General features: G+C 46.2%; 3 protein-coding genes across 9 annotated transcripts in view; 2 read left to right on the top strand and 1 right to left on the bottom strand.

Annotated features, from left to right (window-relative positions):
• LOC102947471 (protein FAM47A) overlaps window positions 1-9,612 on the top strand; it is a 31,184-nt gene extending 21,572 nt beyond the window's left edge. For 5 of the 6 annotated variants that reach the window (XM_043545183.1, XM_027828180.3, XM_037896705.2 and 2 more), the window contains 2 exons: window positions 505-582; window positions 1,423-5,752. In XM_043545183.1, coding sequence (XP_043401118.1) covers window positions 505-582; window positions 1,423-1,554 — 210 coding nt within the window. In that variant the 3' untranslated portion in view covers window positions 1,555-5,752. Of the gene's footprint in view, window positions 1-504; window positions 583-1,422; window positions 5,753-8,569 lie in introns of those variants that run through there. The other variant, XR_006290317.1, reaches the window with a different exon arrangement.
• On the bottom strand, window positions 6,579-16,109 carry JCHAIN (joining chain of multimeric IgA and IgM). Its single transcript, XM_007065908.4, has 4 exons — window positions 15,838-16,109; window positions 10,482-10,614; window positions 9,269-9,349; window positions 6,579-8,281 (listed from the first exon to the last, which is right to left on the bottom strand). The coding sequence occupies exons 1-4, from the start codon at window positions 15,899-15,901 to the stop codon at window positions 8,080-8,082; spliced, it is 480 nt and encodes a 159-aa protein (XP_007065970.1). The 5' UTR covers window positions 15,902-16,109; the 3' UTR covers window positions 6,579-8,079.
• An 8,913-nt stretch (window positions 16,110-25,022) lies between these two features.
• On the top strand, window positions 25,023-26,735 carry UTP3 (UTP3 small subunit processome component). Of its 2 annotated transcripts, XM_037896703.2 has the most exons (2): window positions 25,091-25,427; window positions 25,461-26,735. In XM_037896703.2, exons 1-2 carry the CDS (start codon window positions 25,218-25,220, stop codon window positions 26,667-26,669), a joined length of 1,419 nt encoding a protein of 472 aa, XP_037752631.1. In that variant the 5' UTR covers window positions 25,091-25,217; the 3' UTR covers window positions 26,670-26,735. The 2 variants fall into 2 exon arrangements, with proteins under 2 accessions (XP_007065974.2, XP_037752631.1); XM_007065912.4 differs by having other exon boundaries at window positions 25,023-26,735.
• The last annotated feature ends 915 nt before the right edge of the window (window positions 26,736-27,650 follow it).

Genomic DNA, 27,650 nt, shown 5'->3' with positions numbered 1-27,650 from the left:
TGAAACAGATCCTGTGTTAGGAGCAGGATGGGAGGTCTGCTTCATCTGAAAACTTTACAAAATCTGTTGATCCTTGATTTGATAAGGCATTTCTTGAAAAACAAGGTACAGTTCAACCGCAAGTTATTGGGCTGATAGTGTTCACTTACATAGTAAGGAAGAATAATTTCCTCCTCTGCAAGAATTCCTGGGTGACTTCTATGGCCTGTGTTATACAGGAGGTCAAGCTAGGTGACCATAAATTTGATTATGATTTATTTTTAAAAAATCACACTTCAGGATTGTGAAGTAACCAGATCTCTATAAAAACAGCAAATCAGAAATCAGTTAAGCTAATTAAAATGCCTAATGGTTAATTGGTGTTCGTTGTAGTGATGAGGATGTCACAGAAATCCCCTTTGTGGTTGACTCAATGAGGGTGTAAATAAAAATAAGTTTCTCAGGCTTATTTTAAATTTTCCCTTCATAAGAAGCTGTTCAAGTCTATTTTGGAAATTCCCCTAGGAGGCAGAGCTCATGCAGCTCCATGGAACACACGCTTTTAAGGAATTCCTCGAAAGGAAGGGCTACCGGAAGCCTGAGGTAAGTCAGTGAGAGTGTAACAGCTGGTCGATATGATCACAACGGCATGGGCCGTGGTGCCCTAGGTCTGTGTGTTCAGGAATCAGCGCTGTGCTTGCTGTAGCTCTGTTCAGGCTCCATTGTTTCTAGCCCACGTGGACAGGGATTTTTAGTCTCAGACCCATATGAGAAGCTGGTTATACAGCCATGCTATGCATTAGCAACGGGTGTAATTTATGGGCCCCATCCACACAACAAGGTGTAACATATCCGGGTACCATGCTATAATGTGGTTTGGTTCTGCTCAAGCAAGCCAGAAACAGTGCTCTTAGCTCGGGGGCCAGATTCAAAACCCTGATGCAAGTTTATGCCACTCCACATAGCCAGACTGCTAATACCAAGCCTGCATTTGTCCCCAGGGCAGTTAACACAGCTTGGATAAATCAGTTCTCCCTAAGAAAACTAAGAAAAAATACGCACTGCTTAGGGAAATAGCTTAAACCCTGCTGTTAATAGCTGTGTTGGAACAGTGCTGCTGCCATTTGGACAGGATTTTTATAAGGTGTAAGCATAAGGGAAGCTTGCACTTCTGTTGTTACCTGTATGATAACTGTGCGTATACAGAAAATTTCATTATTGTGGGCTATCAGGCACCATTCCATCAGGTCTGAACTGCTTTCATTAAAAAAAAAAATCTATATGTAAACACAAATCACACTGGTTTCTTGATCCCCTGCAATTTCTTTAAAATATTTTTGTATTAAATAATCAGCCATTTAAGTGCATTGCTGGTAATTGTGTGTGTGTGTATGTATATATATATATATATGTGTGTGAGTATGTATGTATGTTTTGTTTTAGTTCCTTCTGCGGATGCTGGCTGCAGGGGATGCTAATGGAGCACAAGAGTGGACTTCAAAGGGCTACAAGAATGAGTCTCTGAAGAGACCCGAGGGGATCAGAGAAGGATCTTCCTCCACAATTGTTAATTAACACAGCGTTCGGACTTTATTCACAAGAAACAGAAGAACTCGTGAAGCTACTCCTGGAAGCGCCCGTAATAGTCATCTCGAAGATAAGTTGATTGTTTCCTTCTTTAGAAGTTGCTAGTCAAATATAGTTTAAAGAGAACTACTTGGATTAATGAATTCCAGACACATTCCAGCTGTCCTGGCTGCTCAGCCACGGTAAAAGCTGGCTGGGACACCCGGTTACGTTCGAGAGATTTCAGCTCGATTCTGCTGCCCTAATTTGGTTAACAATCATGGTCTGGTTTGTTACTTGCTAAGTACTCATTGCTGTACAGAGCAGAAGGAAGTTGAAGTTGTCCTCTCCCGTAAGGAGCTTGCAATCCAGCAACTAGATTGTTTCTTTAGGTGCATAAATGTTACCAATCTAGGTACCCCCAAGAAGCATAGTGTCTCAAACCAAGTCTACGCTAGACAAGCTTTGCCTTCAGAGGAAACCCACCCAGTGCTCTGGACAGTGTAGCGTATACCGTTCCCCAAGTGAAATAAGTTGTACGGCAAAAACACTTCTAGGACACTGTCTACGCTATGGCTTCTACTGGTATAGAAATTCATTTTAAAAGAAAAATCACCCCCTTTAACCAATGTTGTTGTATCAGCAAGAGTTCTAGTGAAGACCGGGCCTCAGAGGCAGAATTTCTGCCCTGCTTACTGTTTGCACCAGGCATAGGTGTGGGAAATAAGGGTGCGGGGGGTGCTGCAGCACCCCCAGGTTTTGTGCCCGGCCACTGGCCCTGCACCTCTGCCGCCCACCATCCCGGACACTGGCCCCTGCCGCCCACCATTCCGGCTGCCGTCCCCTCTGCTGCTCGGGGGCTCCACTGCCAGCCCCGGGTCCCGCTCAGCCACTTGCCCCGGATCCCACTCAGCCACTTGCCCCTTGCCCAGGGGCTCCGCTGCTGGCCCCAAGGTCCCACCTGGCCACCAGCCCCAGATGCAGGGTCCCGGCCGCTGGCCCCAAGGTCCTGTCCCCCAACACCTGGATCCCGGCCACTGGTCCCTGGGTCCTGGCCGTCAGCCTTGGGATCCTGGGCACTGGCCTCGCATGAGAGGGCCTGGCTGCCGGCCCCACACCTGGGGCTCCACACCCGCCTCTAGCTGGGGACTCAGCCTCTGCCGCCTTATCCCTGTCTGCGTCCCCTCTTCCCGGAGCCACAGCCCCGTTCATCTGGATGTACATTTCAGTCTTTACCGCAGATTGTCCAGCCAGCCAACCCTGCTTCCAGCTTTGGAATAAATGTAAATTTCCCTTTACTAAAAGGGTCTCTAAAAAGCTAGCAAAAATCTCTTTCTTCGTCTCAAACTAGTGGGAGCAGCCCCACACAGTTACAAATTAAAATGAGGACAACTCACCTCCCTCCCAGTGTCTAGGGACAAAAATAGTTCTGGTCAATACATCCCTGTGGGTCCTGACACAGAAATTATTGCAAATGGGAGATGCCCTGGAAAAGAACCATGTCTGATCTGATAGGCCAACGGCAAAGACGTTGGGGGGGGCACCATCTACCACAGTGGCGGCATCAGCAGCAGGAAGCCCTGCCTCACCGAAGTGGTTAGATAAAGAACAGAGATGGAATATTTTCTTAATGACAGTCATGTCTATTGCATCAGACACGATTACTCACATATCCCAGTCCTGCAAGCTACATAGTGATCTAAAGTCTTTGCCAATTAACGTATCCCTCATCAGTGTTCCAAGATTCGCTAGGCAGCACCTAAGCGCTCTCCTCCTCTAACACGAACAGAGACCTAGGAGAGCCTGTGTTATAAACGGCCTCTTCCCAGCATGTTGTGCTAAGAGGAGATGAACTGTTTCCTCACTCCATCAGTAGAGCGAACCTGCTCTGTATTACTTCCCTGGGTGAATTCTTCAGCCAGGGAAGGACCAATCTCTCAGCCGGTTTTCTGTTTGGCTGGTTTGTTTGCTTGGTTGGGGCTTTTTGCCTAAAACCAGGCCACCCCATCTGATAATGGGTAGGGGGAATCTGAGGTCTAGTTACCCCTTCTTCAGTCTCAGGGTCCTGAATAAACAATTTGGAGGGACTCAGTCCTGCTTTCTTAAAAATGTGGCGTGAAATCCTGGTGCTACTGAAGTCAATGGAGCCAGGATTTCACCCATGGTGTTTCCTACCTCCCAGGGATGGCTTGCTCTGTTACAAATGGTTATTAGATGAGGTGGGTTTTAGCCCACGAAAGCTTATGCTCAAATAAATTTGTTGGTCTCTAAGGGGCCGCAAGTCCTCCTCGTTCTTTTTGCTAAAACAGAAGAGAGGGTCTGAGCATGTAAACCTGCTAGGAAAAGCCTCCTGTTCCTCTTTGCTTTGCTTTTCCCCCCAGACTAGATTCCTCTGTTGGTGTTACTGGGCGCCCCCAACTGTGCTTCAGTAGGGATTTGGGGACCTAGGCTCCAGTTCTGCTCCCTTGGAAATAAAAGGGAAAACTCCCATGGACTTCACAGAAGCAGTACAGGGCTTCTAGTGAGTGATGTGGAGGTAACCTCATGAGTGTGGGCTTATTGCATGTCTTCTGGGACTGTCTTCTTTATTGAAACCAAATTTGTGCCTTCTTCTAACCCCACTTTATTGGGCATAATATTCTGGGTGGGTTTTTTACACCCTCTGAGAGCACGCGCCCCGCTCTGGTTGTGTAGAACCAGCTATGGGCACAGTTATTCCTACATTTTCAAAGCACTACCCCAGCTTTTGCCCATGAGACTTCCAGTAAAGTCCACTTGAATCCCCCTGGTCTGGGGGGACCACTCTCTGAGCCCAGGTGGGCAGAGTCAGGCTGTGCCCACCCCTCCCACCGGAAGTTAAGAGGCGGAACCAGAACTATAAAGGGCAGGTGCTGGACCTCAGTTGGGCGGCAGCTGCCGGAGGAGACAGACACCTTCTGCCCGTTCCTTAGGCTGGACACCGAAGAGGAGCCCTGCCGAGCTGAGGGCTGGCCAGAGCTGCCAGTCAACCAAGAAGTCACTGGGACTGCTGCTGGCCATCTACCTCGGAGAAATGGTCAACACCCACAGATCCAGGTACACCCCGAGGGGAGGAAGTGGCCCAGCGACAGCCAACTCCAATGCTGCCTGAAACCTGGTCGGTGTGTTCCGGCTAGGATCCCTGCTGACCCAGTCCCCTCTGCCACTGTTAGGGCCCTGGGCTGGGACCCAGTGGAACAGGGCGGGCCTGGATCTCTCTTCTCCCCCACCCCACCCCGCCACTCCACCCCTGGGGTGGCAGCCTCCCCCCTTTAGGCAAAGAGGCCTGCATTTATCGGCCGTCCCACCAGAGCCAGGACGCCCGACTATTTGGTGCTCTGCACCTGAGCCCCTGAACCTTTACTGCTCTGCCCTGCCTGAGGGCTGGAGCACACAGACTGTTTACAGCCTGAAAGCCAGAGCCCCTTCAAACTGTGAGTCTGCTCCCCCCGGAGCCTCACACCAGACTTCGCTAATTCCATGACCGTGGGCAGCGCCCACTGGCTTCCCACTGACACAGAGGAGGTGACCACCGCTAATCCACTACACTCTGGAAGTCTGTGGCAGAGCAGGGAATTGAACTCAAGTGTCTCAAGTCCTAGGCTAGTGCCCTAACCACTGGACTGTCCATCCTCAGTCTCATTCAAGTGTGACTCCCAGGCACACCCAAAACTCCCACTCTCTTAAAGGCCTTACTCTGATATTTTACCACTAGGAATTTGTTGACAGTCAGAAAGGACCACAGTGGATGCTAAGCCCTGCCCTGACACAAGGAATATTGAACTTTTGTAACCCTGACCCTAACAGGTGACTGAAGTCCGGAAATAAAATTCCGTCTCTTCCCAGTACTCTTATGTGTCACAAAGCTCCTACATGCTTAATACACTGACATTAGCAAAAGCCCAGAATCTCACAACAAGATGCTCCAAGTTCCTGTGTCCACATTTTAGTCCCCAAATAAGTGGTCTGGCTTTCAGAAGTACTGCGTACCCAGAAAGTCACTGATGTCAAGAGTGCTTTCTCCTTAACCATGTCAGTACACTATAGAAATATTTTATCTTGAAGGCTTTCTTCCTCCTTTGTGTTTTTATTTCTTAATTAATCTGATGAAGTATCTTATTTCATAAGCTGGAAAAAATAAAAGTTGACATGTATGCCATTTAATGCCAGGCTGTGATATAAATTGGCTCAAAAGGATATTTTAATCTTCTGTGGCCTCTTATTTTGTTGATCAAATGTGGGTGCTATAAAGATTGTCATCTTGTCGGTAGGGAAGGTGTTTTGGATTTGAATGGACAGCCCCGATGACAAGCACTGTTTGGGTTTCTATTTGAAGGCACTCATGCTGTACAGACCTAATATGCCAGCCACACAGTAAGATCCTGCAATTTACAACATGCAGGTGCACCTCTGTGCTATACAGGAACTGCAGGATTAGGGTCTAAACTGGCTCACAGTGGCCCTTTCATACAATGTGTTGAGCACTTTGAACATTCCCACTGATGTAGGATGGATCTTGATATGATAAAGCAATGGAGCTTCATTGCATCTTTGAAATTCCTTGATGAAAGTATAAGCATCTAATCAATACATCACGATGAGTTTGCCTGTAACTATAATTAAGGCTACAATTTAGTCATGGGTATTTTTAGTATAAGTCATGGACAGGTCATGGGCAATAAACAAAAATTCACAGCCAGTGACCTGTCCGTGACTTATACTAAAAATACCCCTGACTAAACCCCGTGTGGCTGTCCCTGGGGCCACTTGAGCAGCTGGCCCCGGAGCCAGCTGCTTGGGGCGGCCCTGGGATCAGCCTCACTGGCCACTGCAGAAATCATGGAGGTCATGGAAAGTCAGGGAATCTGTGACTTCTACGACCTCCGTGACAGACATGGAGCCATAACTATAGTCAGTTATTTAGTGCAAATTCTTCTTCTTCACCTTGAAGATTGGAGGAAAACCAGTAGAGACCAGATTCTTCCTTTTAATGCCATTTACATTTCACGCACAGATAGTTGCAGAAAAATCTATTTAATTATTTCAATCTTGCTAACAAAGCTGAAATCATGGGTACATAGCTCTTGCTCTATTTTGTTACAACACGAAATATGCCAGGGTTTCTCAGAATAGCCTAGGGATGTGCAACCAATTTTTATAATGGGGAGGAATGTATGAGCCTTCTCAGGGGTAATGCTGCACACAGTTTATGGACTTTCATACATGACTGCCTAGTGAAAACACAAGGTATGACGCACTCAAATGTGATGAACGGTGCGACGCAATATCAGCCTCTTTGATGGGTGAGAATTCCTTCTACAAACAAGAGAAAGGAATCTGGTGTAGAGGACTGGAAGGAAGCCCTAACTAGGGCCCCATTCTTGCAATCAGATCGTGCAAGCCCAAAGGCCGCCAGTGCACCTCTGAATGCAGAATCAGGACCTAGACCATTTATTTATTTCTTTAAACTGAAAGAAATAAGTGGTTCTCCACAGTGTTAGATGAATTGGAGACAGCATTAATAATTGTCAGCATGGAAACACAGAGCAGTGAAATATCATTGGGCAGTAGCTCAATCTCAAATATATAGTGAAAGAATAATGTACCATTCCTGTAACACATGATATTTTGGCACCATTTAAAAATACTCATGAGCAGCAGGATCTTCAGTCTTCTCTAAATATGCTGAGATACACTGAGAATGTGATTTTCAAAGCCACATAAGGGATTAATAGAAACTGGGTTTCCAAATCCCATAGGCATCTTTGAAAGCCCCATCCTGAATGGCCTCCTTCTCAATAATGGCACTGATTTCTATTATGCTCGCAGGCGGAAGTGTAACAATATGGTCTTGTGTTACTTAAAGTTTGTGCAAAGGATTATTTTAGATAATTTAAGTGGGGGGTTTCCAAAAGAACACAAACAAGGGGCCATCTCAAATTGCACACTGATATTTTATGTGCGGTGGCGTTATCTCTTGGGGCTAAAAGGTATTGTATTAACCAAAAAGACCATGACACTGGAGAAATTGCTTTGGAAAACATAATTGTGGAAATCTGAATCCAAACACTGGCATGGCATTTGGATTTCACTGTTTCTATGTACAGAGAAAAGAACAAATCCTGCCTTTGTTACTAGGGCAAAACTCCCACTGACTGTAATGAAAATCTTGTCTGAAAGAGGACTGAATGAAAACTGTCCAAGCCAGATCCCCCACTGGGGTAAGTTAGTGTAGCTCCCATGATTTCAAGGCAGTTACATTGATTTATACCAGCTGAGGATCTGCCCCACAATATAGGATTTTTCCCACCATGCATAATTGGCTTAACTATTCCGTTATATTTATAACCACCATGTGCTATAGAAGGAAGGCATTACTTTTCATGTAGCTAACACATTAACTGTGAGGAGCTGATATTTCAGACACTGTCTTTCTTACCATGCTAACATAAATGTGTTTTGGTCTGAGGGGGCAGATTACAGTATAACCAGGCACTCTAACAGCAGTGGTTTAATCTAATTAGCGTAGCAGGATTCTGGAGTCAGGGCTGCTTTGAGGGTGTTGGTCTCCCCGCGGTAGAAAAACGGAAAGGTCGTGGTGTAGCACTTGTTCCTGTCATAGGTGTAGCAGGTATCGGAACTGCTGCAGTTGTTGCTCTGCTCAGCAGTAACTACCTGGTCACCTATCTCCACTTCTGTGGGATCACATTTTTTGCAGCTGGAAGACAGATAGGAAGGAATGCATGTTAGGCAGTAGTCACTGAAAGAGGCCACCGCCCGGGAGAGGGCTCAAGTCCTCATTGCTACTTTGGCAGTCACACATCAGTCGGGCTTTGCTGTCTCTTTAGGCTCTGGAGCAGCCAGGCCCTATCCTGATTTAGGAGCAAATGGCCCAATTCTCTGGCACCAGGGCCAGCCCCCAAACCTTCAAAAATGATGAGTCAGGTCCCCAAAATGATGAGCTTGGTTAACAATAAACGTGGATTTCTTTTTATTTGCTTTTCAGTTTTTGAGCCTTCAGCATGCAGTTGGGTCACTTTTTCAAGCTTTTCTCTGCAACCATGAGGGCTGGAACTCACTTTCATCTTTAATGAAAACTGGGATTCTCCTCTGATCACAGGACTCCAGGAGCTGGAACTTTACTTAAAACACCAAATATTTCAAGACTCAGGATAAAATCCTGAGTTAGAGCAGCAGAGAATTTGACCCAACATCTTACATTTACATTGAATCTCACACACATTGGAGTCAGCCTCAGCCTGAGCAGGCTCTGTGCAGAGGTGAGATCCCTGCCAGCTTCATTACTGTCTATGCTAGAAGTCAAGGTCTTGCTTTTGCCCCATGATCTCGCACGGGAATTGGATTTTAATGTATTGGTGCTCTGTGCATCATGGCACTGTTTTAAAAAATTACCTTTTATGAAGGGATTTGTTTAGTTTCTACACCTAAATTCACCATGGTAAATCCTGAATTTCCTCTCCATAGGAAGGACAGGCTTGTGGTTAAGTCACTGGAGTGGAGGTTGGGGATTCTGTTCCCAAGCTCTGTAGCAGAATTCCCGTGACTTTGGACAAGCCACGAAACTTCTCCCTCAATTCTCATATCTGTCTAATGGGATGTGGTGAGGATTAATTCATTGACGTTTGGACAGAGTGATGGAAGGGCAAAGTGTTCTGAAATTAATGCAGTAAAGAAAATTACTCACAGCTCAGACAGCCGGTAGACAAAGGTGGTTCTCACTGGTGAGGTGGGATCAGTGATGTTCTGTCTGCTCAACAGGGGGACTCTAAGAGGAAAAAAATAAAGAACAGGACTATCAAGTGACTACAAATTAATGAATTCTGCAAGCTCCACAATGTATCATGATTATTCTGATTCACAGAATCCAAGTTCTTATCTTGTTCTGTGTTCAGATATTTTCATCTCTTCCCCTTCCACTCCCCATGAAGTTTCAGATACTGATCTGTAGAATGGATATGTGTTATACCTGACTGAGCCTTCAAATACCCTCAAGAGCAACAGGGTCTTTCTTGCATCATTGCCAGACACCACCATGGAAAGACCGGAGAGTGTCAAAGCATTGCACCGTGTTAGGCCAGTAGTGAGTAATGGAACAATTTCCACAAGTGCCACTTGCCACAGATTATGCTTTCAGAAATGACATCATGGCACTGATGTTCCTCTTGCCCTCTCTTGAGCTGGTGGAAACTGGGACACAACACATATGAGACTAGCTCACTTTCAGGTGGCTGGGTGGGTGGGTGACTGACTCGCTCCCTTTCTTGCAGTGAGCCCTTCCTGAACTTCCATGGCTCCAGTGCTGCCCTCCTTACTCAGACAAAACGTCCCTCACTCAGTGGGAGTAAAGAGTGCAGAATTAGGCCCTGTGAGCAGACAATTAATTAGCTGATTGCAGCATGGGAGTTTGGCATTCCCTGAGAAATCAGGCATTGGCCTCTCCCAGGGACAAACGCTCAGATTTTCTGGACCAGGAGTCCACTCTGGAATGGCAATCCTATGTTCTGTGAAAGCCAGTGTCCCTCATTATCAGGACAGGAGAAAGGCTACTCTTGTCTCCTTCCGTGTATCTTACAAAGCTACTGTCAACCCTTCAGAAACATTTCTGAGCTGTGTTTTGGACTGATGGAAAAAGCACCATGCAGCTGGAATTCAGCAACATGTAGTGTACTTGGGCCATTTTCCACTAGTCTACGGTACTATACGCTACAGGCCATTAGAGCACTAGGTGGGTGTCAATGAAATCCTAATTACTTACACTATAACATGAAAACCAGGACATAATGAAACACGATCATGTCCCATAACTAATATGCTGAAGTGAGACAAAGAAAAGGAACCTGGTGGGCCGTGTCACCTCATCTTTACCTACTTCAAATCAAGCATTGTTTGCCACTTACATGACTCGTATGTTTCTCACCAGGACTTCTTCCTCGGGGTTGTCTTTAGAAGGGACAAACCTTGAGGTCACCCTTGCACATTTACACTTGTTATCAACTAGGACGTGCTCTTTCGCCTCCTCATCCTCATAACCTGGGAACACAGGATGGGTTTTAAAAGGAGAGAAAAACAAGAGAAAAGAAAATCCTTGCCAGTTCCTGGAATTGATTTACTGTATTGTTCGGACAACTTATCAACCGCTCAGTGATGTCCAATGTGGTTCTCATCTAACATCTGTTCAGTCATCGCAGGCCCTCCTGCAAAATTGAATCCCTCACTGCTCAGCCCCAAAGTCAGCGTGGTCTCCTTTCACCACTTACTCAACCAGCTGGGTCTGAAATGGGGAGGCAGTAGGGAACGAAGCCAGAACTGATGCATAGCTGGAGAGGGTCTGAGAGACGAAAGGTGCAGGTTTCCTGTTAAACAGGAGTGCAGAACCTGTGCCAGTACCCCAACTTTAGCCAAGGAAGGTGTTCTGCTGCATGCCTGGCAGCTCAAGGGTTGTCTTTTGCTTCTTACGCAGAATATGAAGGAGCCACAATGGATCGAGTATGGTCCAAATACCTGTGTATCCTAAACATAAATGACATGGAAAGCCTAGCCTCATATACACACTGGCTTCTGAAACAGAAGACCACGAGGGCCAATAGAGAGTTCACAAGCTATTTAAAGGGAAACCACTACCCCACTTCTGTACGTTAGGACCAAAACAGAGCTCTGCCATCCCAAAGCTGGCTAGAGCATGAGCAGTAACAATCCCACCAGCATTTCAGCCTCTCCTCAGGGTGGTGGGGTCCGCCCAACGCTGGTCAGCTTCAGCAGCACTGTCAGAATCAGTCCTAACTTTATAGTTACTCCTCCAAAGCAGAGGGAGAACACAGTGGTCAGCTGGGAGTTCCCACTGGCAATTCTGAAAACCCTTCAGCTAAAGTTTGGGCATTTTTATAGCTCCTAAGTAGTGACTTTGTCTTTACAAGGCCAAATTCACCCATAGCAGAAACAGATCCATAGACTTTGCTCACGATGTACCTGGTGACGATAGCAGGGTTTGACCCGCCAACACTCAGGGCCAGTTCTCCAAAGGTAGAAACCAACTTCAGTGCAATAAAACCCCTTGGGTGCCTGATTGTACATGTGCCACCAGAACTGCAAACCTGCGTGCAGACTGGCGAAATACAGCTGCAAATATCTAGCCAGGTCCCAGATGGTATGTGGGGCACCGCTGGAGCATTCACCAGGTTTGAAAGAGGACTCTGGCCGTTGGGGCTGGAGCCACTTGGTAAGAGTCAGCCTCAGGATCCCTTCCCTAGTTTGTTTGGGATCAGGCAGGAAAAAGAAAAGATTGAGACTGGCTGCGCGGGGTGGGAAAGCCACTCCAAAAACAAGGACCCAGCATTAACTATGGACCAGCTGGGAGGGTTTGAGCCAATGAACAGAGGTGGGTGGCAGAGGGAATAAGAATCAGACTGAGATGGGGCGAGAGAAAAGAAAGAGCTGAGCAGGAGCAGCAGCACCCTGAGCTGGGGAGAGACTGAACCCGACCTAGGAGCTGCTTGGAGGAGAGCTGCCAGCTGCTGCTGCCTGCCAAAGGGGATCTTACTGACCCGCAGCATGCAGAGCTGAGACCACAGGGCAAGACACTAGACACACCAGTTTGAGCTCACAATGCGTGGCAGCCTCAGAGTGCACAGCGGACAGGCTTGACTAACCCAAGAGGAGAGGTGCAGGACGGGGGGGGGCGGGGGGGCGGGGGGTGCCGCTGTGTAACTCCTACCAGAGAACCTGACCTGGGTCTGCTCCTGGGTTAGATACACGTGTTGTGGTGTTGTTAACCTGGTGCTTGTGCCAGGGGTTGACTCCCAGCCTCCTAGGAGGGAGGTTTGTTGCTGTCTGCAGAGGCACATGGCTGGGCCTAGGGACCCCGCCCCCAGCTCTGGGAATCCCCCATCTCACAGAGTGTGCTTCCTGGCTGAAGCAGACAGACATCAGATGTGCTAGCTCAGCTTGAGCTCGCGGGTTAAAAATAGCAGAGTGGTGGCCACAGCAGCACTTCTGGCAGCCTGGGCCAGCCACCTGACTATGTATCCGGGGGGCTGGGCAGGTTTGTACTCAGCTGGCTAGCCCGTGCTACCCCTGGTCACCCCGCTATTTTGTAGTGTACTAGCTTGAGCAGAACTAGCACACGTCTGTCTGTCTGCTTGAGCTGGGACATACCCCTTAGGCCCCACTTAAGTTAAGCCCCTACTTTTTCATGGGACTCAAAAGTTCCATAGTCCTGAAGTGGCCCCGTGAACACCAGAGAATTGCATTCTTTGAGTCACCACAGAGCTGCCTTTCTGCGGGGTCTTTTGCACACCCCGTTGTATACTTGAGTACACCTGCTGCGTGAACATTTTTTGTGCCCTGTCACTGGCTCCCACTATGGGTGGCATGTGCAGGGGATTGTACTCAGTGTGTGAGTGCAAACTTAGGGGCAGCATCTCATTTCAGATGCTAAGTGTTGCCCAGGATTCAGAGCTTCCCATTCCTGCACATTCCAAAGACTTTCCCTTCTTAACTGCCCTCTGGTGCTGTTTTAATTCTGACTGAAGCCTCTGCAATGCCATTCCTCACGAGAAATAAAGGCACTGTGATCGAGTGGCTAGAGCAGTTCCCTGGGACTCAGGAGTCCTGCGGTTCTGTTCTTGGGTCTGCCACTGACCTGCTGTGTAACCTTGAGAAAGTCACTTCACCTCTATATGCCTCATTTCCCATCCTCACCCCTGTGCAGTCTATTTAAGCAGGAAGCTCTTTGGGGCAGGTATTGTAGAGACACACAGTGAGAGACAGCACCTAGTCCAATGGAGCCCCACCCTACTTAGAGACCTGTAGGCACTAATGTAATGCAAAGAATGTAGGTAGAGTATAATTCTGTTTACACTGTACTCTTCTGATGCCATAGTACTTTCATATCCCCTTACTACAGACCCAAAATACAGAACTCCATAATCGTATTTGATATATAACTATGAGTCAGGTTTCATGGTCCTTATCCTTCTCTGCTCTCTGCCCCCTCCATAATCTAGGTAACTGATGAAACAAGAGTCCTTTCCTCTGAAAGAATGGAGCCTTCCTGTGTCTCTGCCTCAGTGATTCTTGATCTCTTTTCAGATTTCACCTCTATAGCCTTTTCTTCTTCCTCTCCATCTCCCTCTGCCGTTTTGTAACTGTATTATGTATTGCGTCTGTTACTGTTCTCCCCAAGGGTTTGATCTAAAGGCCACTGAAGTCAGTAGACTCCCACTAGCTTAGCCAGGCTTTGGATCAGGCCCTAATTCTGTAACTGTATTATTCAGAGCAAATCATTAGTGAACATTTAGGAAAACGTGCTCTAAAGACTGTTACGGTACGCTAAAAATAATGGGCCAGATTCATCCCTGTGGTGTAACTCCATTGACTTCACTTATAATAATAATAATAATTAATAATTAATAATTAATAATAAATGTAATTATATGAAATAATAATTGCTCTATAATTTTTGTAAAATTTAATACATCTTATAAATCACAAAAGTGAAAATACACCATCATCCCTGGCACTTCAGCTATATAATAATGTCTGCATGTCCCAGTGGAGCAACAAAGACTCCTTAGGAAAAGCAAAATTTAGCAAAAAGAAAAGGAGGACTTGTGGCACCTTAGAGACTAACAAATTTATCTGAGCATAAGCTGTAGCTCACGAAAGCTTATGCTCAAATAAATTGGTTAGTCTCTAAGGTGCCACAAGTACTCCTTTGCTTTTTGCGACTACAGACTAACACAGCTGCTACTCTGAAACCTGTCAAAGTTTAGCAGTGGTTAAACAGGGCATCGGGAGAGCTGCTTATGAATGACTGGAGGTTGGATAAATCTATTCTGCATGTGGCTGAGTGTAAAATGGATTTGAGAAATGTCTCTCTTAACATTGGGTTGTCAAGTAAAATGCCATGATATATGGATGTGGCTTTCAATAAAATCAATAAACAATCATCTGCAGCATATTAAAGAAGCAAAGAAATTGCAAAATGGCTGCTCACGCACTGCTGAATTTTAAACCGTTTCCATTATTAAAGCAAGAATAAATCCAATTAGACCCAAAATGGATTCATTTAAAAACAAATGGGCCAAATTATGCTCCCAGAGAGGCACTTAGCTCACATAGACTTCACTGTGACTTGCACACACATTAGAGGCTGTAATAATTCCAATGAGAAGAAGCAAGTTCAGCTCTCGGTTGACCTGGTGCATATTTGACTATCGACCACAGTCACCTATTACTGTACACTCCTGCAGCCAAATTCTGCACTCAGCTACATCTCTATGAAATCAATACTTTTAAAGAAATTATAAATTAATGCAAAATGTAGCCCTTAATGTTAGCAAGATTAGAGAAAATGCAGGATGTAATGGACCCTGGGGGTGTACTGTTCCAATTAACAGCGGAATAGAATACAGAGAAGAATTTGACCTAAGTTACACCATTGCGTAAAAAAGTCACATCAAAATAGTCAGAATATACAACCATTTTTTCTATTCTCTATGGACAAGATTCTTATCTCACTTAGACGAGTGTAACCCAGGAATATCTCCGTTTAAATCAGCAGAGTTATGTGCTGTAACACTACAGTGAGGTCAGAATCCAGCCCCATTGTAACAGGCAGATACACTCAGAAAGAAGTATTTAGAAGCCTTTAATTCTAGTTAGGCGAAGTCAGCCTTGTGAGCTTCCCAAGTGGGAGGAAGAGAAAACACCTGCACTTTCAGCTCATTGATGCAGAACCTCTGATTAAAACAGGGGTTCTCAAACTGGGGGTTCTGACCCCTCAGGGGGTCGTGAGGTTATTACACGGGGGGGACGTGGGCTGTCAGCCTCCACCCCAAACTCCGCTTCACCGCCAGCATTTATAATAGTGTTAAATATATTTTAAAAGTTTTTAATTTATAAGGGGAATTGCACTCAGAGGCTTGCTGTGTGAAAGGGGTCACCAGTACAAAAGTCTGAGAACCACACAGCTAATACTAAGGCATTACTGAGTAGCTAGCGATCACTCCCTTAGCACTGCAACAGGGATTTTTCAAAACACCAATCCTTGGGTGCAGAGACAGACCAAGGCCCCAAGTCAAGTCCAGTGCAGATTGATTTCAGTGGGTGTTGGGTCCGGACCTCGCAGAAAGAGGCTTGTCTTGCCTGCCTATTAAGATCACTGATGACAGGTGACTGTTCAGCACAGCTACCCAAATGCAAGTTTATAGTTAAGCATCATTTATAATGGTCTTCATTTCATTTCACACCTACCTGCCACAAGAGCAGCCCCCAAGAAAACGGCCAGGACACCCCACAGTAACAAAGAGGTCTTCATCCTGCCTTCCCTTCTTTTGAAGAACTTGAGTTTAGAGGAGTGTCATCTGCCTATAAGGGTGTGTGCAAATGATAGAGCTATTTGTTTCCTAAAATAACAGCCCAGAGTGCTAGCCCTCGAACACCGCTGTAAGATGTGGTTGGGGGTGTTGAAACCAGACACTGCAATTGGTTTAATGCTCAAGTGAAGATTTGGTTCTTTCAAAGATCTACTGATGGGTAGAATTATTGCAGCACTTTTAACTTGGTGTGCAGCCAAGCAAGCAGTAGGACAGCAAAGGATCCCAAAGGGGCACCAAATTATGCTGGCACGAGGGCCAGGATGGATCACGTTCATTCCTAGACCAGTGACATGTTTACAGGCAGTTACGCAGAGGGCTACAAGTGGGGGGTTGGGGAGGAGAGTGATTTCCAGATTGACAGTGGAGCACCACTCTTGCTTCTAGTCCTGAGATGTCCTGAGAAATCTGACTTTAAAATCACGTGTTCGGGCTACTATTATTTGTATTGTAGTAGCAGCTGGAGGATTCAGGCTCAGAGCCCCATGTACTAGGCACTGTACAGATACATAGGAAGAGCCAATCCCTGCCCCAGAGAGTTTATAATCTAAATAAAGGATGAAGGATAAACAAAAGTGAAGTGACAGAACTGGAAATAGAACTCAGGTTTCCTGAATTCCACCCTGGTGCTTTATCTGCTACAGAGCACTGCCTCTCTGCTTAGGCAAGCTAAGAGATGATTAGGCAGTAGTCATTGTACCTTTCCTTGCCTGTTAATGTCTGCATAGGCAGATTGGGGAACCCCTCTTCCCTTCTGACGCCCCCACAGGATACCAATGCACTTCGGTTACGGGGTGTAGATCCCATGATCAACTCAGTGACAGGGGTGTCATTTCAATGGGTGACTTTATCATGACAGTGTCCATCTCCTCTCCAGCACCCCCTTTCCACAGAGAACAGAGGCACAAGGAGACTAAGTGACTTGTCCAACTTCATTTCACCCATAGGTCTCAGAGCATCTTACGAAAGAGGTGGTAAAAATTATTCCCCCACCTCCACTTTACAGAGGGTAAAAATGAGGCACAGCAAAGCAAATTAATAATAGAGCCATGAACAGAACACCATCAGATCTCTTCACTCCCATTTGAGGCTCTACCCACTAGACCTTGCTGCCAGGGAGATCTAGATTTAAACTGTTTGTGCGTGGAATGTGTCTTGGACACATAGTGCCCTTGGTAGGATAACTAATCACATGTTGTCTTCCCTCACTCCACATCTTACTAACTGTGATCCAGATCCTGCACCTATTAGAGTCAATGGGAGTTTTGTCATCGACTGTAAGAGGGGCAGGATTGAACACAGATGCATCTTGGGACATTGGCACAATGCAAAGAGCATTTGTACTGGATTAACAAGTATCTTAATGCAAGGCTTCCCCACCGGGGGGACAGGCGGGTGTCAGTCACAACTTCCATCATCATTTCATTTTGTCGCAATTCTTTTGGCTTAATCCCGCTGTGTCTCAGATCTGTGCAGCCCCCAGTCCAGTCAGTGGGGCTGCCTATCTGTAAAAGCAGAAGTTGCTCTTCTGTCTCTTCTTCTGTATACCAAGATATCTAGACAGCATTTCCAGCTAGATGTTATATGGCTCTTTCTTATGCTATTGCTGTTGGATTCCTGCTGAGCTCCACCTTTAGCACAGGTTTAAAAATAGGCTTGAGTTAACCATGAGGGAGTTTCTGTTCTCCAACTGCTATTTGTTTCGGTCAGCTGTTCGATAATCCAAAGATAGGTTTAAAGAAAAAAACCCGAAAGCAGCAGAAAGCAGAATATGCAAAGGAGGCTGATTCTGGCCAGTTCTGCCTATGCAGGAGAGTTTAATTAAAAAAAAATAAAAAATCAAAGGTCAACATCCATGAATATTTTAGAACTATGTAGTGCCCAAGGGCAAAATTAGGTGCTGATTTACATCCTGGGTGATCCTGCTGAGTTCAGTCGGCAGCACCGCTGAAAATCAGGCCACTTATTTTTAGGAGCCGAAAGATGGATTTAGGACACTAACTTTAGGCACCCTAGCAAATTACATTCTTGAGACCCTAATCTTGACTGTGCACATACCCCCTCCCCTCCTCCCCTGCACACTCAGATTGGACACTTATTTTGGGATTAGACTGCTTCAGCTGCATGCCAGGCACTTTACTTTTTATGTATTTACTGGTATCCGAACAGCTTTGCTTCTGAAGCGAGGCATGTGATTATAGGAGATTCTCAGCTTTAATTCTTTTAAAAATTAAAGTTTCCAGCCTTCAGGGTTGCAGCAAAAATCTTTAAAACGTGAGCCTTAAAGGATCATGACGCAAAAAGGCAAAGAAAATGAACCCAAACTTTATTGATTTATTTTTTAAAAAAACCCTCAAGATTTTGAAAGCCTGACTCACGATTTTTGAGTTCCTGGGATTCGCAGCATTGCAGTGTGGACCATATAGCGCCTAATCTTGCTCCCACTAAAGTTAGAGTGTGAAATCCAGGCCCCTGCTCATTGACCCATCCTGATCATGGAAGTCAATAAGAGTTTTGCCATTGACGTCACTGGAGCCAGACTTTGCCCCCTGGTTTGCCTCTGACTTCAGTGACAGAAGGCTCACGCTCTCAGCTTTTTTTGCTTGAAAGCCTATAGGGCCTTGCTTCTATGCAGGCTGTAAGAGGAAGTCCCCAGGTCCACGCACAGCCGCATGGGACCCACACTGATCATGGCACTGGCATGGGCATGGTGAAAGCAGGGGCTGAGCAGGGGCTGTTCCTCCACCCCACCCTGTGTGTAAGTGGGCAGGAGGCGGTGGGTTGAAGAGAGGTCAGAGCCATGGCTCCATGCCCCTCGATGAGCCAGCCAGTGAGCTGGCCTGGCGCAAGAGAGGAAATAAGCAATACCTCAGTTCATGGTGCTCTCACCTCCTCCCCACTCCAAGCAAAAGGACTCCGTTGCAACTGCATCCCCGGGACGCTTGCCAGCCCTTGCTCGGGAAGGTGAGCATGTGCAAAAAGGACGACAACAGAAACTGTTCTGCAACCTTAACTACTAGCATCCGCTATCGTTATTAGATGTAAGATGATGATGGGAACATTTAGCTTGTGGCAAAGTGGGGTGTAAATCCACCCCACTTTAGCCTGCCATGCATTAACTGTCTGTGTGGACCCCGCTGCCATGCACTACAGCTCCTTAGTGCACGTTGATGTACCTCACTTTGAAACAGGGCTACATCAAAATCCACTCAGGAAGTGTTAGCGCATGTCAGCCGGGTCCACACAGACAGACAGTCAGTGGCAGCTAGCGTGGGTTAGATTTACACCCCTGTTTACAGTCCATTAAATGTTTGTGTAGACAAGTGCTGAGTGAAGGCTGGAGTGTCAACCTGAATTTTCAGCCTTAAATCTTTATTACTGAATCTTCTTGCCATCTAAGTCAACTTTAATGTTAGTTTGACAGGTCTCCTGTTTTTCCCCCTGTGGTTAAATATTTATATTAATAAGAAAAGCTGCACCTGTTCCGTGGTTTGGTTTTTAAACAAACTAGCACCTGCACTTGTTTCACATAGAACTGTTGCTGGGTATGGTATATGTCAGCTTCACTTACCAGATCAGTGTTTCTGAGGGCATCAGACATAATTTACTATGACTCATTCTGCCATGCCTCTCTACATTTGTCAATGACAGAATTACTTCAGGTTTCAGAGTAGCAGCCGTGTTACTCTGTATTCGCAAAAAGAAAAGGAGGACTTGTGGCTAAGGTGCCACAAGTACTCCTTTTCTTTTTGAGAATTACTTCAGTCAATCTGTGTTTGATTTTCTCCGCCTCCCCCTTTGAAAGGGTGGGAGAATAGATTAGGTGCCTCTCGTGACTGAGAGTGAAAACTGTAAAAGGAAACATTCATGTAGACAAGAAGCCACATAAAGATGGCTTAAAAATTGCACAAGCGAAGGGCCACATCCTTCATTGGTGTTAATCAGCATAGCTGCATAGACTTCAATGGAGCTATGCCAGTTTACACCCACTGAAGATCTGGCCCTGAATAGCCAGTCCCAAAACAGAATTTGTTCAAACAGTATAGCTAAAATACCTACTGAAGGAGTGTGGGCACTACCCCTGGAACGCCACTTTAGGCCCATTGCATTACCCAGTTACGCCAGATTTTAGACACTTGTATCTTGTAAATTACATAATACAAACAATGGGCCTAATTTGGCATAACTGCTGAAGTTAGTTATTCTACGTATTACTCTTAGCATATGCGCAATGTACTTCAGATGGCTCGTGACCAGGATTCATCATCACTGAATTTGGTCCACTGGTTGGTTCATTAGCTTTCCCGGCATTGACTGGGTACTGAGAGGGAGTGCGACATGAATGTTGATCCGTGCTCCTCATTCTAGGTATTGTTCCAGTACCCATGTAGGCATCCCCTGGCAGACTATGATCTCACCGGCTCTCATAAGCTGAGCACTGCTGGGTCTGGACAGCACTAGGATGAGACCTCCAGCACCAGAGAGGAAATATCAGCATTGCAGAGGTACAGTACCAGGTGCTGGCAGAACTTGGCCCTTCAAAGGGATGGGGTGCTCTCCTGATGGAGGTGCTTTCTTTCAGATGAGAGGTAAAATGGGGATTCTGATCTCTCATGATAATAAAAGTCCCCTGGCACGTTCACAAAAGTAGAGATTTTTTTGGCCAAAGTCCAGCCCACAGTTGCTCATAGGCATCCTCCTCACCAATCTCTGCCATCTCAACTGGACGCAGTGTGCTTCTCCAGCTCCTGTCCTACACTGCTGTGTAACATTGCTGTGCTGCTCCCCCAAAGCATTTTCGTAGGGCATGGAGGGTTAAATTCACCATTGTGCACAGGTAGCACAAGGCCTATGCACCACTTACATCTCCCTTAGGTCCCCAGAATAAGGAGGCTTCTGGAAACAGTCACTAATGAAAGTTGTCAGTCAGTGAAGGTGCTGTAAAAAAGAAGTGAGAGCTACAGAAGATTCTCTTCAGGACACTGCTTCCTGACCTGCACTCGGCTCCTGTCTCCCTACATCAGCTACTTGTAGGATCCTCTCTGCGCCTCCTTTCATGCAGCTTCCTCCCTCCCCCAGCTCATCTACAAGGACCCTACCTTCCTACCTTTAAGGCTCTATGCTGCTTGCAGTGGACTTGAATATACATTCTCTCTTTGTTATTCCCCTTCCCCAGCCTCTGTCTCCTTATCTCTGTCCCCTTTTAGATTGTGAGCACCTTGGTGAAGGACTGCCCCTTTGTGAATGTTTGGAAACCACTTAGCATGTAGTGGATGCTACCATAAAAATAAAAGCTTTATATGACTAATATATCTTTATACTGTATCCTTGTGCAGTGCTGCAGGAAATCCAACATGCAAGATACTTCTCTCGCACAAGTTTTACCATGTCACTCCATTGACTTCCATGGAGGTACTCCTGACTTACATCCATGTGCAGTGAGATGCAAAGCAGGCCCATAATGCATTAAGTCACCTTTGACAATGGCCAGTCCTAACTTCTCCATAGTTTACAGCATTTAGCAAAGAAAAGCAACAAAATGTTAGGTGAGTTACAATTTGAGAAAATAAAAATTCCTAAGAGGTCAACTTTATGTAATAGTTGCTTCTTGTTTTCCAGTAGTACCTACAGCATGCTAGGTGCTGTACAAATATAAATGAAGGCACAATCCCTGCCCCCAAAGAACAAAACCTACTACCCAAGAGAGAGATCTAAGAAGGTGCGTATATATACAGAAAAAAACATAAGAAGGAAAACTTGAATTGCAGGGAGCATTCATCAGGTCTATTGTAAGAGGCATTTACATGTAAATGGAGGGTCTTTGTAAAGGGCAAGAGGTCAGGACGGTTCTTGTTTTGTCCCTCATATTTGTCCAGATAATTTTTCAAGTATTGTCTTGTCCTTCCTATGCGGTCTTCTAGAGTGCGAGACACTTTGGCAATCTGCTTACAGGGAATTTGGTAGCGAGCAGTTTCAGTTAACACGCAGTCAGATGCCAGGTGCACTTCAGATCTTCCTCTTTCTGTTAGGCTAAATCCCAGGGAGGTATTGCAATGGTTGTTACCAAAAGGCGTCTAAAAAATGAGCATGTACTTTTAACACCAACAGGGTAGGGAGCTCATTTCCTCTTGAAAAATCCCCCTCCACGTGGCAGCACTCATTACGGATCCCTGCACGGTCTGAGAAATGCTAGCCTAATAACAGCACAGAGCTGCCAGCTCTAACCACAACTGAGCCTTTTTAGATCAGTCATTCTGATTAAAAAGGATTCCTTTTATAATAATGATGTCATTTACACTCCAGAGCAAGCTGATAATGATTCTGTACCTGATCTACTTACTACTCATCCAGCAGAGCTGAAGTTTAATTTCAAGACATTATAAAACCTTATCTGGAGAATCAGCATTTCACAATGCTTTCTTAGAGTTTGTGTCACTGATTCTGCCCTAAGGAAATGCAGCTTATTGTTTGTATTGTGGTAATGCTTGAGAGCCCCAGTCAGGACCCAGGACCCTGTTGAGCGAGTTGCTGTACAAAGAAAGAAGAAAAAGAATGCCCCTGCCCAAAGAGTTTACTATTTATGGAACCTTCTTTAATATGCAACTATAGGGCCATATGTTTAAAATACGGTCTTGAATATTGTGTAACTTATGCACACATATATGTAGCTGCAGTTACTACACTTGCATTCAGTTACTTGATACATGAATGCAAAACTTGCACACTCAGTCAAATTTTAAAGCTGGGCTGAAGCCATCTGAAAATTTGACCCCTTACCCCCTTGTCTGCCAAATGGAGAACATATATAATAAAAAGGATTAATCAGTTAGTAAAGTCCCTGTACGGTGTCTAGTCTTACTGAGGGCCAAATCCTGCTTGTATTACTTAAACACAAAGCATCCTATTAACATCCCTGGATCTACTCATTTGAGTAAGGTGAGCAGGATTTAGCCCTAACTGGGCAACATACACATTGTCACAGGCAAGACTCAAACCAGGGCCTTCGTAGCATGAAAACATCTTTTATCACATGCCCTTGGGCCAAACTGGACCATTCCTCTGGCCAAGTCAGGAGGTAAATCATGCAAAGTCCTGCTTTCCTTATCTTACAGCAGTATCTGATTTTTAAATGAGCTGTCATCTTTTAACCAATTTTCCACCTGTATTAACTGAGCTGCAAGGTCAGTGGGTGGTCCATAGTTGACTGAGAGGAATTGGAAACTCAGCTCAGATTAGAACTCTGAATTCACCATTTACAACTAGGGAGGACAAACCCAGAGAACTCTGGCTTCTGTCTTCAACTTTCATTGAAGCCAAACACTAATCAAAATCTTTCCCCTGTGCTCTAAAGATTGGGTTCTAGACCACAGGCCTTTTCTGAATGTGCAGCATGACACACCGATGTTGTATTGCAGTATCACAGTGCTAAGTGAGCTGAACCCAAACTTGTCTTCCTGTATGATCGATGGAATGATAACTGCAGCCAATTCATTTTCTCACCCATAAGGTTCATCTAGTGATATTTCCCTCTGTAATTAATGCATACTAGTACTTTTCAGAAGAAAGCAGGGTAAGATAGTGGCAAAAAAAACCAACTATCCAACCATAATGAATAGCTTTATGCAGCTACAAATTGAACTTATATTAGATGTGGCTGACTGCTGTGTATCTGGAATACAGAAAGCATGTGAGTGGTGCTCTGCTGAGAGATTTGAATTTATTCCTTATTCACTTAAGCTGGCAAACACAAGCAGAAGTTACAATAATGTCTTAAATATCACATCTGGAAGTGGCTTTACTTTATCAGCTTGGTTTCACTAGCAAACCAGATGGTAGCTAACACTAAGTACATTTGATTGACTATCACTTGACATGTTGAAAGCAATTTGTGCTGCTATGATGGAGATGCCTGACAAAGCAGCTGCCAATTTCTTCTACAGTGCTCTGCAATGTCATATTGATTCTACATTTCATTGCTTTTTTTTTTTTTTGGCACCTTCTGTTACAATTATGTCTCATTTTTTGCTTTTCCTTTGGATATTTTAGTCTTGAAGAGGTCTGAATTTACTCTCTCACATAATTTCATTACTCTCTCACATCCATGCACCTTATTGGAGTAGCACAGTGTTAAGAAGGATAGAAATCCCACCCCGGCCAAATTTATCCCCAGGGTAATCTCACTGAAGTCTGTGTTCTCTCCAGCTTTCCTCATTGATTGACCCACCCTGACCTAATCTGGAAATATACAAACTCTGTTTCTAGTATGAGATCTTTGTTATTAACTATACTTCGGACTCCTACTAGGTCTACAGATCTCAAAGCACTACACAAAGGTGTGCAAGTGTTGTGAATTTTATTTCACAGCTGTGGCTAGCAAAGACATAGAGCGATGGAGTGATTTATCCGACATCCCACGTTGTGGCAGGACTGGGAATAGAGTCCAGGCCTCCTGGCTCCCCCTCCTGTACCCTATCCACTGAACCAGGCTGTCTCCTCTTCATCTGCATTTTGTTAGCAAGCTCTACACGGGCTGGGGAAGGTGACAAATCTTCCCCATTCAAAAGGCTTGTCTTCACAGGCAACAAGGGTGCGTTTTCCCCTGGAGTCAGCACAGTCCCTTTGGCTTAACTCGATTGAAAACAGCCCACGTCACGCTTCCGTTTCAGCTGAGCTGGCTACAGCCTGAGCCAGGCTGAGGGCCTCCCGTGGGGGCCGTGACCCCTTGGGCTGATGAGAACCCCACCGGCCAGGGCGGCTGGAGTCGCAGGAACCCCGGGGGCTTTGGGGACGGGGGGGCCTGCAGGAGCCGCTCAGGGGCGCCGAGTGTCCGGCGTGTCCAGGCCCGTCTCCCAGGCGACGCTCTCCCGGGGCAACGGGGTCCACACTCCGCGGCTGGCTCCTGCGTGGGCAGAGCGCAGCGGCCCCGCGGCAGAGGGCCGCTAGGAACCTCTGGGAGGACGCGGGGCAGCCGGAAGTAGGGAAGGAGATCGCGGGGGCACAACACTTATTGACCGGAAGAGAGGAAGGGCATCACTAGGCACGCGCTGCGCTACCGGAAGTGGCCGGAAGAACGCGAGTGGTGACGACGGTAACCGCTTTAGCAGTCGGAAGTGGGGAGGGGAATGGCGGTCGCGCACGCTACGCCGGAGCCGGAAGTGGGGAGGGGAACGGCGGTGGCACACGCTCGCCCGGTGCCGGAAGTGGGCCGGAGAAGCGCCGGGCCCGCGCGCACGCACACACACGCCCGCTGTCCGCACCATGGGTAGGCCGCGCCGGGCCGCGCCGCGCCGGAGGCTGCCGAAGGCGGAGGAGGATGCCGGGGAGGAGCCCGCCGGGCCGGAGCCGGGCCCGCTGGCCTCGCAGAGCTTCACGGACGAGGTGGACGATTTCCACGAGGCGCGGTTCGAGGCGGTGATGGGGGCGCTGGGGAGCGAGGCGGAGGCGGAGGAGGAGGAGAGCGAGGAGGAGGTGCTGGGGCTGGAGCTGCCGGAGGAGAGCGAGGAGGAGGAGGAGGATGGGGAGGAAGATGAAGAGGATGGGGACCTGTCTATGCACAGTGACCTGGAGGAGCCAGTCAGGGGCTCCGGCCTCCCCCACGAGCTCTCCTGGGGGCAGCGCAAGCAGCTCTATTATGACACGGACTACGGGGCCGCGGCCCGCTCGAAGAGCAAGCGGAGCCGCGAGGAGGCCGAGGCCGAGGAGCTGGAGGAGGAGCAGGAGGCTCAGGCCATCCAGAAGCGTCTGGCGCAGGCCTTGGGCGAAGACGACTACGGGCTGGACCTGGTGCAGGCCTATGCGGATGAGCAGCGCAGCACCCAGCGGCTGGAGACGGGGCCGAAGATCGCCAAGGATTTGGAGACGCTTTCTAGAAAGGAGCAACTGAAGCTGCTGAAGCAAGAGTCACCTGAGCTGCTGCAGCTGATTCAGGACTTTGAAGCCAAGTTAACTGAGCTCAAGGATGAATTGGATCCACTCATGCACATGGTCAGGCATGGGATCATCCCGAAGGGAAAAGGTAGCCGTTACCTGCAGACCAAGTATCATCTCTATTTGAATTATTGCACCAATATCAGCTTCTACTTGGTTCTGAAATCAAAGAGGATTCCAGTTCAAGGCCACCCTGTTATTGAAAGACTGGTTGCTTACAGAAATTTAATCAATGACTTAGGGATTGTGGATGAAAAGTTATCATCAGAAGTCCAATGGCTCCTTAATGAGCTCCACAATAATGAGAGAAATGATGTAGGAGGAAAGAAGAAACCCACAATGCTTCTTCAGAGAACTGTTAATAAAAATAAACCAAAATCTGCTCCTAAGATTTCTAATGTTGAAGCTGCTGCTAAAGAACCAAGAGATGATTCAGACTTAGATGAAGAGGCTGCCTTGAAATTTTACAGGGAGATGGAGGAGAAGATGAAACTCAAGAGGAAGAGAAGAGAAGATCAGAATGCTATGGAAGAGGAACTGGTTCTCGAAGAAGATCCAAATAAAAAGAGAGGTATAACATATCAGATTGCCAAGAATAAAGGCCTTACACCCAAAAGGAAGAAGATTGATCGTAACCCGAGAGTCAAGCATCGTGAAAAATTCAGGCGTGCTAAGATTCGTAGAAAGGGCCAGGTTCGTGAGGTTCGAAAAGAAGAACAAAGATATGGTGGTGAACTGTCTGGCATTCGTGCTGGAGTTAAGAAAAGCATAAAGCTTAAATGATTTCCTTTGCAATTTGTGGACCTGAAGATAGTGGATGTGAACACAATAAATCATTTCTAAATAGAACATTGTGGGTTTTTAAATACTTATTAATGTAGAAAGTATTCTGGTTTTTTGTTTTTTTTAACAGACTGTTCAACCACCCCTTTAATTGTACACCTCTCTAAAAATAACTCTGAACACTCAGTCCTGTGTACAGGAGCTATTCCCTGTATCACTGTCTCTTACTGTAACTCCCTATACAGTGTTATTCACTGAGAAGCAGAAAGAGTTGTGAAGGAAGGGAGTGAAATACAGATGATGGGGTGGGAATCAGGTTGGGTAGGACTTTACAGAGGGTGTCAAAGGATTTGGCAATTGGGAATAGACTTGGCAGCGTCTGCAAAAAGATTCTATGTGGAGAGGGAGTTGGGGATTAAAATGTGTGTAGCTACCATTGCCATCTCCTTTACCTAGATTGTTGCCTGTTTCTCTGGTCCAGTAACTGTGATGAGCTGTAGAATTAGGTGCTTGCTATGGTAGTTCCTCTAATGGCTGCTATACTTTGCTCCCACCTTTCCTCTGGTTCTTTGGAAAATTGTAGATGAGATAAGAATTAGATAAGCTAATTATACAAAGGAATGAATCACTAAAAAGAAAAAATCTTAGGTCTAGTAAACAATAATTAGCAATTCAATAGAAAGCTGCGACCTTCACAAGTTTAAGTATTTTCTATACTTAGTGGGCCAATTTATTTTTAAAATTATTTAGTGGTTAAACAGTTTAACCCATTGTTACCTTATTTCTTTGGCCTGGTGTGTACTACCATTGTAGTATTTGGTTGTCAGCAATCTTTGTTATTTGCATTGGTGCTGAGCACAGTTGAGGTATAAGCAGAGACAAGGGCAAACTGACCAGCCCCAGTTCATTTAAAATCATTAACCTTTGCTATAACCCCTGCTCTGTTTTGTCCGTGTCTGTACTCATAGCTAAATCATGCTA

The sequence above is a fragment of the Chelonia mydas genome, chromosome 4 (genome assembly GCF_015237465.2).
Source record: "Chelonia mydas isolate rCheMyd1 chromosome 4, rCheMyd1.pri.v2, whole genome shotgun sequence".
NCBI lineage: Eukaryota > Metazoa > Chordata > Testudines > Cheloniidae > Chelonia > Chelonia mydas.
Note: the sequence above shows the minus strand (reverse complement) of the source record. Positions and strands in the feature narration are given on the sequence as shown.

Coding starts and splice junctions, on each gene's coding strand:
- JCHAIN (XM_007065908.4), bottom strand. CDS start 15,901: ATGAAGACCTCTTTGTTACTGTGGGGTGTCCTGGCCGTTTTCTTGGGG. Junction 10,615..15,837: donor GGGGGCTGCTCTTGTGGCAG/GTAGGTGTGAAA, acceptor CTGTGTTCCCAG/GTTATGAGGATGAGGAGGCG. Junction 9,350..10,481: donor GTGAGAAACATACGAGTCAT/GTAAGTGGCAAA, acceptor TTTTCCTCTTAG/AGTCCCCCTGTTGAGCAGAC.
- UTP3 (XM_007065912.4), top strand. CDS start 25,218: ATGGGTAGGCCGCGCCGGGCCGCGCCGCGCCGGAGGCTGCCGAAGGCG.